The 15,300-nt window shown below is 40.3% G+C and overlaps 1 protein-coding gene across 1 annotated transcript; it reads right to left on the bottom strand.

The window, feature by feature from the left end:
* Positions 1-788: 788 nt before the first annotated feature.
* On the bottom strand, positions 789-4,466 carry si:ch211-76l23.4. The gene is made up of 4 exons (XM_043711015.1): positions 4,288-4,466; positions 3,948-4,097; positions 3,325-3,454; positions 789-1,388 (listed from the first exon to the last, which is right to left on the bottom strand). The coding sequence occupies exons 2-4, from the start codon at positions 4,042-4,044 to the stop codon at positions 1,160-1,162; spliced, it is 456 nt and encodes a 151-aa protein (XP_043566950.1). The 5' UTR covers positions 4,045-4,097; positions 4,288-4,466; the 3' UTR covers positions 789-1,159.
* Positions 4,467-15,300: the final 10,834 nt, after the last annotated feature.

The raw sequence follows: 15,300 nt of genomic DNA on the forward strand, positions 1-15,300 counted from the left end.
TCCTGTTCCCTGGATGCTGCCTGACCTGCGGCGCTTTTTCAGCAACACATTTTCAACTATGGGAGGAAACCCATGCAGACACCCATTACAGACATTACAGACCACTCTAGATTAGAGTGGTGCTGGAGAAGTACAGCAGGTCAGGCAGCATCCAAGGAGCAAGAAAATCAACATTTCGGGCAGAAGCCCTTCATCGGGATGCAGCATCCGAAAGGCTAAGAGTATTGTGGAAGACCCCATACACCCCTCACTCAAACTCTTCTCCCTCCTGCCATCTGGCAGAAGATACAGGAGCATTCGGTCTCTCATGGCCAGACTGTGCAACAGTTTCTTCCCCCAAGTCATCAGGCTCCTTAACACAGCATGATCGAACTCTTTCCCATCTGAAATTCGTTGCACTACTTCAAATTGCTATGTCTATTATTTATAATTCTTCTATTACATTGCAACCTGTGTGTTATGCACTTATGCACTTTATGCTGGATATAATTGTGTAGTTTGTGTTGTCCATGAAGCACCCTTGGTTCTGGAGGAACACTGTCTCGTTTTTACTGTATCAGTTGCATATGGTAGACATGACAAATAAAAGCTACTCTGCAGGGGGAAAATGTGCAAACTCCACACAGACAGTCGCTCGAGGGTGGGATCAAACCTTGGTCACTGGTGCTTATAGGCAGCAGTGCTAACCACAGAGCTATCATGTCATTATCTCCGTGAGTGATTCACCTACCTACTCTAACCATTTCATTCAAAGAAAATACAAGAACTTTACAATGGCCCAAATGAAGGCGAGGCATTGCTGTGCTTACTTTAATTTAAACAGCCTTTTAGTAGAATTGCTGAACAGAAGATACATTTTCTCCATTACAGTTATTGCGTATATGTGAGATATGTAGACAGTGAGAAAACTGAGTAACAGAACACTATTTAAAAGGTAGAAATATGGTCGGCAAAGTTTTGGAAACACAGCACAAGAGATGCTCTACAGCAACAAAAACTTTTCATTAGCAATTGATAAATATTTATCATCAAAAGGAAATTGCAAAACAGCACATGCAAATCCTGCTGGTCTTTTTATTTTATGTGCCTGTTGTATGTATATAATATATATATAAAATATATATGAATGATGTGGTTTGCAATTAATTCTTGCTTTGCTTTATTGCTGGGGGACCTTCTTTTTCTTTGGAACCATCAGCTTTCTCTTTGGTAGATTCGGTTTTTGCCTGGGTCCACTTGGAATCAAACGTGGAGCATTATTATTCGCTTTCATTTCATCAACAGTCACCTCCAGGGCAGTAAACTTGTCGGTCAGATCTTTCAGTCGTTCTTTTAGAGCATTAAACTCAGTAAATAGATCGCTAAGTGCCTCTGAAAGAGGTGTTATTCTGAAACAGAATGAAACCATAACATGATTAAGTGAAAACGTTTGGTTTTCGAAAATCATATTTCTTGAAAGCACCTTCATTCAATTATTTTCTTCTTTCCTGTTTCATGTTTTCCCAAATAAGGGGTTTCCCATAAGGGGTTAGTAGCACTAGAAAACCTTGTGTTATGCTGCTTTCATTGTTCCAGAGTGTCAAGGACTGGATCAAATTGATTCGCTTCCTGATTTCCCCTCCCTCCCTGTGGGGAAGCAATATGCATTTATATCTCTAGTCATTTTCACGGTGCACCTTTATATTCTTAGGTTAAGCTATGATCCAGCTCAACTTCCTTGATGCATTAAAGGGGCTGTTAATACAATGGTAGGTGTCTTTTTCCATCTTTTGTCTATACTGTACAAATCTGATCGATGAATATACTTCAGTAGTGCCTTTGCAAATGGTTTCTCATTTTGGCCAGTGCATGCTCCTTCCAGAATGAATGGGTTTGAGGTTTCTATTTAATCCTGATCATCTGTGTGCCGTACAACCTGAATTTATCCGTAACTATCATCTGGACCTTATGTATCGGATTTCCTGATATTGTAGTGGAATTCGTACCTTGTTTAAGAAACCAGCAGGAGGATACAAGAGATACTTCTCCTAAATAGTCAATAACAACTTTTGTTTTAAAGATCGTTTTGCTAACTGGTTTATAAGTATTGCCATTACAATTTGCTGCATTAATCTATTCATGTAAATCGCTGATAGGAATGTGGAAGTGATGTTGGTCGGTTTCATGTGGCAGTGGAGACATTGTGAAATGTTCTAGCCAAGAACTGGACTCAAGAATGATTTTCTTGTTCAATATTTGCTAACAGTACAGGGGTTATCTGTGTGTAAAGATATTATTTGTAATGGGAATACTAACGGGCCATACACTAAGCTCTACAAAATGGGCAATGTGTGCCTTACAAGTGAGCACACATTGCCCATTCCATGTGCTCTGGAGATTGTTTTAAACTCTGTTTTATACATGATCACAGCTATAAATATTTGAGATGTGCACCCATTTCAAATACTTAATGTTTTGGGGTGATCTGGAAAACCCAGAAACATTTCTGATTCCTTTACATTCTCTTTCCTTTACTTTAGCTTTCCAAAGTTCTGAAATAATATGACAACTAAGCCAAAAGTGTTCGCTACTTTACAATATTCGAAAGCCGCCTAGTTTTGTGAATGTGGAGTGCTTTGTTAAAGTTGCAAACTTTGGATCTTGCTACGGCCAAGTCCAATGCCACATCAAAACAAAATGTTTCTGGCTGCTGGAGGTGCCTGCAGCATTGGCATCCAAGATTGTGCCAACGTGGGATACGTTATTCGGAATTCCTCAAAGCCAAACTGCCTATTTGCTTTCCAAAGCTGTTTTTTTAAAAAAACCACAACACTTCTGTTTTACTTTCAGGGGCAGATTTATAATTTTTGATGTGGCACAGACTCCAGAATGACACATCCAGATGCAAAATGATGGTTCCAGTTACATCACTGTAAGTGGCCAAACCAAACATTCCCCAGGAATATTTACTCAGTGCAGTTCCAAAATAAGTTCAGCCCAACAATTGGATCAAGGTAGAGAATCAGCGAAAAGTGCCAGCATTTCTAATGAAATCCCAACTCAAGCTGGCTGGGAAACAGCCACGTTTACACTTTTAACGAAGCAGGTCGTATTTTTTAATTAGGAGGACAGAAACAAGTTCAAACATCAATTCCAACCAAACTCTGAACATAGAATTTGAAACTGAATCTACCAACTTTTACTTAATTCAGCGGCGTAATCATAAATTTAGCACTGCTGGAATGAAACTGTAACTGAAAAATACCCCACACTAACTTGAATTTTAGTCAATGTAATTAAACACATCATTGTAAATTATTGCAGTATGCAACAAACATCTGTCACCTGGCATAGTCTGGGAGGAGGGACTGGTGGCCATTCGTCAGCATGTCTCTCATCTGAGTCAAAATGTCAAATCTCCAGTTGTCCAGTATCTGTGTCAGATTGGCAACTCCGCGCATATTAACTTTATCAGCTACAAAAATAGGGTAAATACTTATAAATTATAACTGAACTGCTCTGAAAACAAAATTGGCATAACAAAGCATTGTAAACTGCCTCAGAAACAAGTCTTTCTGCGATTTCTCTTCATCAGCTGACAAGCAATTTGGAGCAGCACATGTCACTTTACAAACAAAGATTCAAACACAAACCCATGTCATCCTTATTCTCACAGAATTCACCAATTCAATAGTGATAACATTTTTGAAATAAACAGCCCGAACAATGCTAGAATATTACCTAAGTATAAGCAACATTCTCTGTGTTTGTGATACTGTTGCTTTTATTTGATATATCCCAAATTAAATATTTCAAGTTTACAAATACTAGATGCCACATTCTTCAATGAATACATGTCATCAACTAAAAACGTATTCACATTAATTATTGAAGCAGGATTTCTTTTAACTAATGAAATTTTACATATGCAATTGCTGTAAATCAGATACAAGAGGCATTTTACTTACATCCATCTTTGTAGTTCCATTCACCACTTTGAACACCTTTTCTGCCCTGCACCCCTGGCAGGAGAATTAGGAAAAAGACAAAGAGTCTGAGGAACATCTTGAGTTGAAAAGTAGGAAATTGTCCTTGTCGACAGTCCTAAAGTGAGATAACTTAAAATAAAAGCAAACAAGTTAGTTGTTGCATTTATTGAAATACAAATATAAATATCACAGAGAATTAAATGAAAAGCTTTTAAAATATCTGAGTTTTAACAGACTTTAAAATAGAAACAAAGCAATATTAAAATACGTCTTTTCAAAATGATGTCTATCACAGTGAAGCATAAATACAATTGCCTACCCTATGTTGAACCGAGAAGTGAAGTCCTTTAGTGCAACAAACACTATGAGATGTTTAATCTGGAATTGATTTTGATGTTTTACTGGAACATGCAGAGATGGCGGGCTGCATCACATGCTCAGGGTGTGGAAAACAGAAAATAAGCACTTAACATCTGCACAGATCTAAAAATGTCTCTGCCACATGTTTTAGATTTATTCAACACAATAAACATGAACATTTGTTTACACTATGTCCTCTTAACATGGATCAATTCTGATGAAAATAAATTGTTTTCACACATTTTTAATAAATACTAATTCTAAATCTATGCAATGTTTCAAAGAATACCAAAAATATTTTTCGTGTGTTCATATTTCAGGCAAATGTTTGGTTTGGCAGCTTCCAATGCAGTAGCTAGAATAATCATTTTGCAATTTGGTGGATCACTGTTATTTTCTGCATCCCATACACTGTACATTAAAACTTACTGTAATGGGAGAAATAGCAGGAAAAGTAACTTGTGAATTGTAGACTTTGATTGTCACATGGTAAATATAGCAAGAGATTGTACACTCCTGTCAGTTCTTAAAGGGTGAATCTTGCAGGTTTTGTTTTGGTTCGTTCCAAGTTATGTTGAGTGTTTTAGAGCACTCCCTGTTGCAAAGTCTAGCAAAATGATTCACATTTCAAACTAAGCTTCTCTACTTTGCTAGCTACTTGCCCCTATGTTATCCCTTACATCCACATCTATTCCTATCTTACCACACACTATTTCCAGAACAACACACAACTCACTGGATATCTGCTGAAAGACCAGCGTCCCTGGCATCCAGACCATGTTTAAAAGCTCATAGTGCACCCGAAAAGTCAATCCAGAGTTGCCCTGCATGGTTCCCGACATGGAGGGGCAGAGTTAAATTCAAATCACGCTTTGCTGACTGTGACATTTTTGATTCACGCCTCAGACATGGGCGTTGCTGGCTGGCCATCTACCATCAGTTCTGAGGAAGGGTCACTCGATCTGAAATGTTAATTCTGATTTCTCTCCACAGATGCTACCAGACTTGCTGAGCTTTTCCAGCAGTTTCTGTTTTTATTCGTTTATTTCCCCATCCTTAGTTGCCCTTGGGAAAGTGGTGGTGAATGACTTCTTGAGCCTCTGCAGTCCACCTGCCGTACGTAGGATGGTGTCAAGCTGCTTATGTGTTGTTGGAGCTGCATCCATCCAGGTCACTGGGGAGTATTCTATCACACCCCTGACTTGTGCCTTGTACAGGCTTTGGGAAGTCCAGAGGTGAGTTACACATCGCAGTATCTTTTGCACTGATGATGCTGGACTCTTCCATCATTAAGGGTGGGGATATTTATGGAACGTCCTCCTCCAGTAATTTGTTTAATTGTCCACCACCATTCACGATTGGGTGTGGAAGGACTGCAGAGCCTAGACCTGATCCGTTGATTGTGGGATCACTTGCTGCTTCTGCTGTTTTACATGCAAGTAGTCCTGTTTGGTAGCTTCACCTCACTTTCAGGCATGCCTAGTGCTGCTCCTGGCCTGCTCTCCTGCACTCTCCATTGAACCAGGGTTGATCCCCGGCTTGATGATAATGCTTGAATGGGGGATATGTGAGGCCATGAGGTTTCGGATTGTGCTGGAGTACAATTCTCCTGCTGTTGATGACCCACACGCCTCCTGGATGCGAGGTATTGTGTTGCTAGTTCTATTCCCAATTAGCATGGTGATAGTGCCACACAACACAATGGAGGGTTTTTTCCATGTAAAGGGAGGACTTTGTTCCACAAAGACTCTGTGGAGATTGCTCTTAGCGATATCTAATGGACAGATGCATGCACAGCTGGCAGATTGGTAAGGATGAGGTCAAATATGCTTTCCATTCCTGCTGGTCCCCTCACCACCTATGCAGACGCAGTCTAGTAGCTATGTCCTTTAGGACCTAAGCAACCTGATCGGTAGTACTGCTTGTGTGGTGGAAATTGAAATCCCCCACCCAGAGTATATTTTGCACCATTGCTGCCCTCAGTATTTCCTCTAAGTGTTGTTCAACATGGAGGAGTATTGATCCATTAGCCGAGCGAGGATGCTACGTTTCAGCAATGCAGCAGGAGCTCCTTCAGTGACAACTTTCAGATCTCCATTGGCCTGCAGTGGGTGGACTGTCCAACCACAGGTAAACTTACAGTGAGGTTGGTGGAGTTGGGTAGATACTGGGAAAACTACTTGTTATCTTTTATCCAATTTTATTTTGCCAATCCATCTCAAGGGCAACTTTAAACACCACCCATTGACATTGTTTTTCTCTCTCCTCAGTATTTCCAGATGTTCCAGTTCTAATATTCCCAGAAATAAACACGAGCCCTTTACAGACTAAAACAGGACTGAGTATATTTGTGAATAAGGAAATGGGGGAGACATTAAATGGGACATTCTATTCAACTTCCCAGTGGCAATCATGACAATATTCCAGGATCAGTAGACAAGCAAGGGTCTAGTGACAATGAAGTTAAGAAACAGTACTGTAGAAATTAATCAAACTAAAGTCTAACAAATCTAATGGCTACCATCACAGGGTTTTTAAAAAGAACTAGCTGCAGAGCAAACAGGTGCATTCATATGTATTTTCCAAAATTCCTTCGAGTGTAAAGAATCCTCACAGGTTCAAACATAAAGCAGAGAACAAAGAACAATACAATGCAGTACAGGCCCTTCGGCCCTCGATGTTGCACCAATCTGCGAAACTGATCTGAAGCCCATCTAACCTACACTATTCCATTATCATTTATATACTCATCCAATGACAAGTTAAATGCCCTTAGAGTTGGTGGGTCTACTTCTTTTGCAGGCAGGGCATTCTACATTGCAGATCTCGCCGTACTATTCAAGAATGGAGGGAGAAAGGAAAGAGAAAATGAGAGGCCAGTTAGTTATATAAACATCAATAGTAACCAAAATACGATAATCTGTTGTACGGAGCATTGTAACATAGGACTTAGCAATCATAATAAGATTGAATAGAGTCAACAGAGATGACAGATTGAGTTTATTGATGAAGATAGAGAGAGGGCTGCTGAAGGTAATGATGTTGGTGTGATACAGTATTTGATAAAGTGCCACACTTGAAGTCTGCCAGTAAAGCCAAGGCCCATGAATTGAAAGGGCCAGTGACACTTTGGATACAATGGATACTCACCTTTGGCTGTGACAGGAAACAGAGAACACCATCTCAAAGAGAATGGTCTGTGAGAGACTGAAATGTGTGCCAGAAAATGGAACTCAACACACTTTTAACCCTTTGTGTTGCATGCAGATTTTGATATACTTCTGATTGTGGAGTCTAAACCACTTAAGCAGTGTTCAAAGTACGAAGGTCACTTTCTAATTCTGTGGGTGCAAGTGACTACTTTTAACCAAGTAATGGCCTCCCTCTATTTGGCCCAGCATTGTATTTTAGCCCTTTAAGGATTCCGTGGTCTGGAATTCCCACCATCGTGACCTACGTGGTCCCCAGAATGTAATGGGAGTATCATCAGAATATCCTGATCAATTTATCTTCTATCTCGGGAAAATGTCAACTCAGTTGACAGGACATAGGCAAATGGAATACTTGAATAAATAAATCAGATCAGAAAAGTGGCTTAAGATGTGTCATAACATTATAAATGCAGAATGCTGTGATTTTTAAAAAAATTTGCATTCTGGTGAATCTCACTTTTCTCGTTATTTTATGAACATGTAAAGTTGCAATGAGGTTGGTGGAGATGGGTAGATATTTGGAAAGGCACTCGTGGCCTTTTTTTTGCCAACCCATCCCAAGAGCAATATATAATTCCACCCACTAACAATGTTTCTCTCGCAATGAAAATGAGACTCCCGGTGAAGTGTACTTTCCTAAGCACTTTCTGTTCCTTTGTCACCCTCAGAGCTTCTTTCAAGTGATGTTCAACAAACCATATTCCCATTATTCCGCTCAGTTTAACGTAATTCAGTCAGGCAGAACCCAATAGTCACTCTTCCTCTTTAATATGAGATGTCCATTGGCTGATTTTGGAGGCCAAGCGGGAAGATTTACATTCATCACCAAAAAAAAAAGAAAATAAATATTGCTTGAGAACACATGGAACTTATTAAATTATACATTTGATATTTTAAACTAGGTCTGACTCAATCACATTAAAATCGAGCTCGACATAAACAGGCGTGAAATGTTTTTCTCCTGTTTCAAAAATAATTATTTTACCTGAAACAAAAATTGAATCGCAATTTTGAAGGATTTGATTGAGTTAACCATTGTGGCACTGAGCAACTTAACAACTCCATAAATAAAATTAATCCTTTATGTTAAGCATTTGATGTGGAGGTGCTGGTGTTAGACTAGTGTGGGCAAAGTCAGAAGTCATACCACACCAGGTTATAGTCCAATAGGTTTATTTGAAATCACAAGCTTTCGGAGCACTGCTCCTTCATCAGGTCACCTACTTCAAATAAACCTGTTGGACTATAACCTGGTATCATGTGACTCATGCTAAGTATAGTTTACAGCTTACTCAGTTTATAATTATGTCTTTTGCCTCTTTATGCTGGTTTTGCACGAGATAATTGGGTGATTTTCCAGAATTAACAGTTAACAGTGAGAGTCAGAGTGGTGGGCAGAGGTCCAGAACTGCCAAAAGGCTGCTGCTGATATAAGATTCTTAACACATTTGCTTTGGAAACGTCCAACACACTCTCATAATTGAAACAGCTAACAAGTCATTTTGATATTTGTAAAGTGGGAGAAATTGGAGTACAGTAGCAAGCTCACAAATGATATCAAAACAGAGAGTAAAAGCTTCTACAAAGGATGAGGGTAGCTAAGGGAAGTGTTGGTCTCTTGGGGTGATTAGTAATGGGAAATATGGACATAGCCGAAACTTTAAACAAGTGTTTTATATCTGTCTTCATGGAAAAGACACAGAAAACATCCCACAAATAATAGGAAATCAAGAGGTAAATATAAGGGAGGAACCAAAATAAATACAATTAGCACTAGGAAAAAAAAGTGGACAAGGGCAGCACAGTGGCTCAGTGGTTAGCACTGCTACCTCACAGCACCAAGTACCTGAGTTCAATTCCACCTTTGGCAACTATCTGTGTGGAGTTTGCACATTGTCTCCATCCCTGCATGAGCTTCCTCCTAATGCTCCCATTTCTTCCGGCAGATGTGCAGGTTAGATGGATTGGTCATGCCAAATCACCCATAGTGTCCAGGCGTGTGTAGGCTAACCGGGTTAGCCATGAGAAATGCAGGGTTACAGGGATGGGGTGAGTCTGGGTGGTTCTTGGAGGGCCAGTCTGGACCTGATGGGCCAAATGATAGGGATTCCATGATTCTAAAGGTTGACAAGTTTCATAGGTCCGATGGCCTGCATAATAAGTCTTAAAAAGAAGTGTTGGTGGATATATTGGTTGCAATCTTTGACTATTCCCCACAACCTGGAGAAGCCCCAGTAGGTTGGAAAGCCATAAATGTAACACCACTATTCAAGAAAGGTGGAAAATTGAAACAGAAAACTGTAGGCCAGTTAACCTAATAATTATCGTTGGGAAAATACTAGTTTCTAAATAGCGAGGCATTTAGAAAGTCCTAATAGTATCGGGCAGAGTTAATATGGTTTTGTAAAAGGGAAACTGTGTTTGTCAAATTTGTTAGGGCTTTTGATGATGAAAAAGGCAAGATAGATATATGGGAACCAGTTAATGCATTGTCTTTGGATTTCCAAAAGGTCTTTGATAAGGTATCACATAAAAGATTACTGCACAAGTTAAAGCTCAAGACATTAGGAATGATATGTTAACATGGATGAAGAACAGACTAACTAACATGAGGCAGACAGTGGGGAAAATGGATCCTTCACAGATTGACAGCACTGTAACTAGTGGGGGAACAGTAGTGGCATCTCAACTGTTTACAATCTATGGAGAAAGTGAGGACTGCAGATGCTAGAGATCAGAGTCAAAAAGTGTGGCGCTGGAAAAACACAGCAGGTTAGGCAGCATCCGAGGAGTGGGAGAGTTGATGTTTCGGGCTTGTACCCAAACATCGACTCTCTTGCTCCATGATGCTGCCTGACCTGCTGTACTTTTCCAGTGCCACACTTTTCGATTGTTTACAATCTGTGTCAATTGACGGGACTTTCTGTGATGATACAAAGGTAGATGGCAAAGCAAATTGTGGGGAAGACACATGGCTGCAAATGGATATTAAAAAGTTATGTGAGTGGGCAAACTATAGGCGGATGGAGTAAATTTGGAAAAATTACACATTGTCCACTTTGGCAGCAAGAATAGAAACCCAAATATTATTTACAAATGAAAACAGAAATTGTTGGAAAAGCTCAGCAGGTCTGGCGGCACCTGTGAAGAGAAATCATAGTTAACGTTTCAGGTCCAGTGATCCTTCCTCAGAATAATATTGAACTGGATAGAGACTCCAGAATACTGCAATACAAAAAGCCTTGGGTTTCCTTGTGCTTGAATCATAGAATGTTAGCATTTAGTTACAGAAATTAGGAAGCAAAGTATAATCTTGACCTTTACTGTAAAGGGATAGAGTATAAAAGTAGGGGAGTCTTGATATATCAGAATGAGACATTAGTCAGGTTGCATCTGGAGCACTGTGTATTGTTTTCTTCTCCTTTATTAAGGTGAGTTATAGTTGCACTGGAGGCAGTTGAGAGAAGATTCACTCGGCTGATTCCAGGGATGAAGAGTTTGTCTTATCAGGAAAGGTTGAGCACCTTGAAACTAAACTCATTCCCCCAGAGAAGAATGCAAGGCGATCATACTGAAACAAAAAAAAACTGTTTAAGAGGGGGCTCCACAGGATGGGTGCTGATGAGATTAGTTCTCTCATGGGGGTGGCTGGAACAAAGGAACGCAGTGCAGAAGTAAGAGGTCCCCTGTTTGAATGGACATGGAACAACTTCTTCTCTCAGAGGGATTTTAATCTTTGGAGAGACTGGGTCATTACATCTGCTGAAGATCAAGTAAGGCAGATTTTTAATGACAAAAGTTAAGAGTTATGGGGAAGTGGAGTTAAGGTTAACAGCGAGAGAGTCACATCAGACTTGAAATGTTAACGCTCTTTCTGTCTCTCCAAAAATGCTGTCATATCTGCTCAGATTTCCCAGCACTTTCTGTTTGCTCAGACCCTTGAGTTGGGATGATATGTTCAGGTTGTACAGGATGTTTGTGAGGCTTCTTCTGGAGTACACTGTGTATTTCTGGTTGCTCTGCTCTAGGATGGTATTATTAAGCTGGAAAGGGTTCAGAAAGGTTTAACCAAGATGCTGCTGGGATTGGAGGTTTTGAGTTATGGGGAGAGATTGAATCGTCTGGGACTTTTCTCGCTGGAGTATAGAAGAGTATAAAGGCAGTAGGAATATATTTAAGAGGGAAATCATGGCAAAAAGGTGACATGAGATAGCTTTGGCACATAGTGTTAAGGAGAATCCAAAGATATGCTACAAATATATTAAGGACAAAAGAGTAACTAGGAAAAGAACAGGGCCCCTTAAAGATCAGCAAGACCATCTATGTGTGGAACCGCAGGAGGCGGGGGAGATACTAAATTAGCATTTTGCATCAGTGTTTACTGTGGAGAAGGAAGCTGGAGAATTTGGGGAAATAAATAGCGACATGTTGAAAAGGGTCCATATTACAGAAGGGGACGCCTTAAAACACATAAAGGCAGATAAATCTCCAGCGCCTGAATCAGGTGTACCCTAAAACTCTGGGGGAAGCTAGGGAAGTGATTGCTCGGCCTCTTGCTGAGATATTTGTATCATCAACAGTCACAGGTGAGATGCAGGAAAACTGGAGGCTGGTTAACGTAATGCCACTGTTTAAGAAAGGGTGGTAAGAAAAAGCCAGGGAACTATAAACCGGTGAGCCTGACGTCAGTGGTGGGGAAGTTATTGGAGGGAATCCTGAGGGATAGGATTTACATGTATTTGGAAAGGCAAGGACTGATTAGGGATAGTCAGCTTGGCTTTGAGCATGTGAAATCATGTCTCACAAACTGGATTGAGTTTTTTGAAGAAGTGACGAAGAAGATTAATGAGGGCAGAGCAGTGGACGTGTCTATTTGGACTTCAGTAAGGCATTCGACAATATTCAGCATGGGAGACTGATTAGCAGGGTTAGATCACGTGAAATCCAGGGAGAACTAGCCATTTGGGTACAGAACTGGCTCATAGATTGGAGACAAGGGGTGGTGGAGGAGGGTTGCTTTTCAGACTGGATGCCTGTGACCAATGGTGTGCCACAAGGATCAGTGCTGGGTCCACTGCTTTTAGTCATTCATAGAAATAATTTTGATGTGAATATAGGAGATATGGTTTGTACCAAAATTGGAGGTGTAGTGGACAATGAATAAGGTTACCTTAGAGTACAACGGGACCTTGATCAGGTAGGCCAATGGGCCAAGGAATGACAGATGGAGTTTAATTTAGATAAATATGAGGTGCTGCATTTTGGAAAGGCAAATCAGGGTAGGACTTATACACTTAAAGGTAAGGTGCTGGGGAGTGTTGCTGAACAAAGCAACCTTGGAGTACAGGTTCATAGTTCCTTAAAAGTGGAGTCACATATAGATACGATAATGAAGAAGGCATGAGGTACACTTAACTTTATTGGTCAGTGCATTGATTATAGGGATTGGGAGGTCTTGTTGCACCTGTACAGGGCATTGGTTAGACTTTTGGAATACTGGCCTCTCTGTTATAGGAAATTGAAAGGGTTCAGAAAAGATTTACAAAGATGTTCGAGGGTTTATGCATTAGGGAGAGGCTAAACAGGCTGAGATTATTTTCCTTGGAGCATCAAAGACTGAGAAGTTTATAAGATCCTGAGGAGCATCGATAGGGTGAATTGTCAGGGTCTTTTACCAGGGTAGGAGAATCCAAAACTAGAGGGGAAAGATTTAAAAGGGGCCTGAGGGGCAATGTTTTCACACAAAGGCTGGTATGTGTATGGAATGAGCTGCCAGAGGAAGTGCTGAAGGCTGGTACAATTATAACATTTTAGAGGTTTTTGAGGGAAATGCTGGCAAATGGGACTAGATCAATTTAGGATACCTGGTCAGCATGGACAAGTTGCACCAAAGGGTCTGTTTCCATGCTGTACATTTCTAAGACACTATGACTCCATGAGGTTGAGGGGTGACCTTATAGATGTTATAAAATCATGAACTTTATAGATACGGTGAATGGTAGGTGTCTTTTTCTTAGGGGATTTCAAGACTAGGGGGCATATTTTCAAGGTGAAAGGAGAAAGATTTAAAAGAGACATGAGGGACAAGTTTTTCGCACAGAGAGTGACTCATGTGCGGAATGAACTTCCAGAGCAAGTGTTGGTTGCGCGTACAGTTACAACATTTAAGACATTTAGACAAGGACATGAGATAGAACTGTTTGGAGGGATATGGGTCAAGCACTGGCAGGTGTGACCAGTTTAGTTTGGGGCTATATTCAGCGTGGACTGGTTGGACCGAGGACTGTTTCCATGCTATATCACTCTATGACTCAGTTCTTGTCTTTCTAAATGCATAGAAGTCCTGCCCCTCAGAATCCTCTCCAACAACTTACCCATCACTGACATCAGGCTCACTGGTCTATAGTTCCCTCGATTTTCCTTACCACCTTTCTTAAGTACTGGCATCACGTTAGCCACCCTTGAGTCTTCCAGCACCTCACCCGTGGCTGTCGAAGATACAAAAAGCCAGGAATGGGACCAGCAATTGCTTGCTGTTTCCCACAATGCTCTGGGGTACACTTGATCAGATCCCAGAGATTTATCAACCCTTATGCATTTTAAGACTTCCAGCACCTCCTCTTCTGTAATATGCACACTTTTCAAGACATCACTATTTATTTCACCAAATTCCTTAGCTTCCACATCCTGCTTCGCAGTAAGTACTACTACCAAATATTCGTTTAGTATCTCACCCACCTCCTGCAGTTCCACACATAGACAGTCTCATTAATCTTTAAGGGCCCTATTCTCTCCTTGGTTGCTCTTTTGCCCTTAATGTATTTGTAGAATCTCTTTCATTGATATATATTGGAAAGGAGCCCTTCTTCAGGAAGAAGGGCTCATGCCCGAAACATCGATTCTCCTGCTCCTTGGATGCTGCCTGACCTGCTGCGCTTTTCCAGCAACACATTTTCAGCTCTGATCTCCAGCATCTGCAGTCCTCACTTTCTCCTATATATTGGAAAGCACAGGAATCAGAACATTAACCCCTGGGGGAGCTCAACTACCAACCTTCTTCTGAAACACATCCTTAAACCATGTCTTTGTTTCCTAAAACTCAGCCAATTACATATCCATGCTGCTACTGTGTGTGTTATAACCCAGCTCTTTGGTCACAAATCTACTGCATTGACTACCTTCTGGAAAATTATGGACATCACATAGCCTGCAGACTAGATTTAAAATGTAAAAAATTACTAATGATGCAAATTCTATAAATGTAACTATTATAAAACAAACATATTTCATAAAGCCTTGTCAAGCGGTTCAAAGCTTGTTACATAACTTACTCAACAGACGTAAAGCGATAAATATAATGAGCCCCATTCCACCAGCAAATGTTTCAGATTATATTATAGTACCAGGTCATTAAAAGCAGTTCCTTGGAATTATTTACAAGCCTATAGGTTACTTTTGAGAGATGTTTTCTTCTGTAATGAACGCATATAATAGGCTGCCGTGCTGTGAAATTCATCATTAAATTGTAGACATCTGGTGAATATCCTGGTACCTGCAGTTTAACTTCCATTATTTTTAGGGTATTTCCATGAAGAAATATACTTTGATCAAGGCTGTGCAGGTTACTGTATTCTTTAAAACTATTCTAAAGGACAAAGTTGATTTCTGGGTCCGTTGACACAATGTTAGCCAATATTGAAAGTTCTAAAGAGAGGAAAAACTCCTTCAACATCTATAAATAAATGAATCTCCGAAAATAT

Source organism: Chiloscyllium plagiosum, chromosome 21 (assembly GCF_004010195.1).
Source record: "Chiloscyllium plagiosum isolate BGI_BamShark_2017 chromosome 21, ASM401019v2, whole genome shotgun sequence".
Lineage (NCBI taxonomy): Eukaryota > Metazoa > Chordata > Chondrichthyes > Orectolobiformes > Hemiscylliidae > Chiloscyllium > Chiloscyllium plagiosum.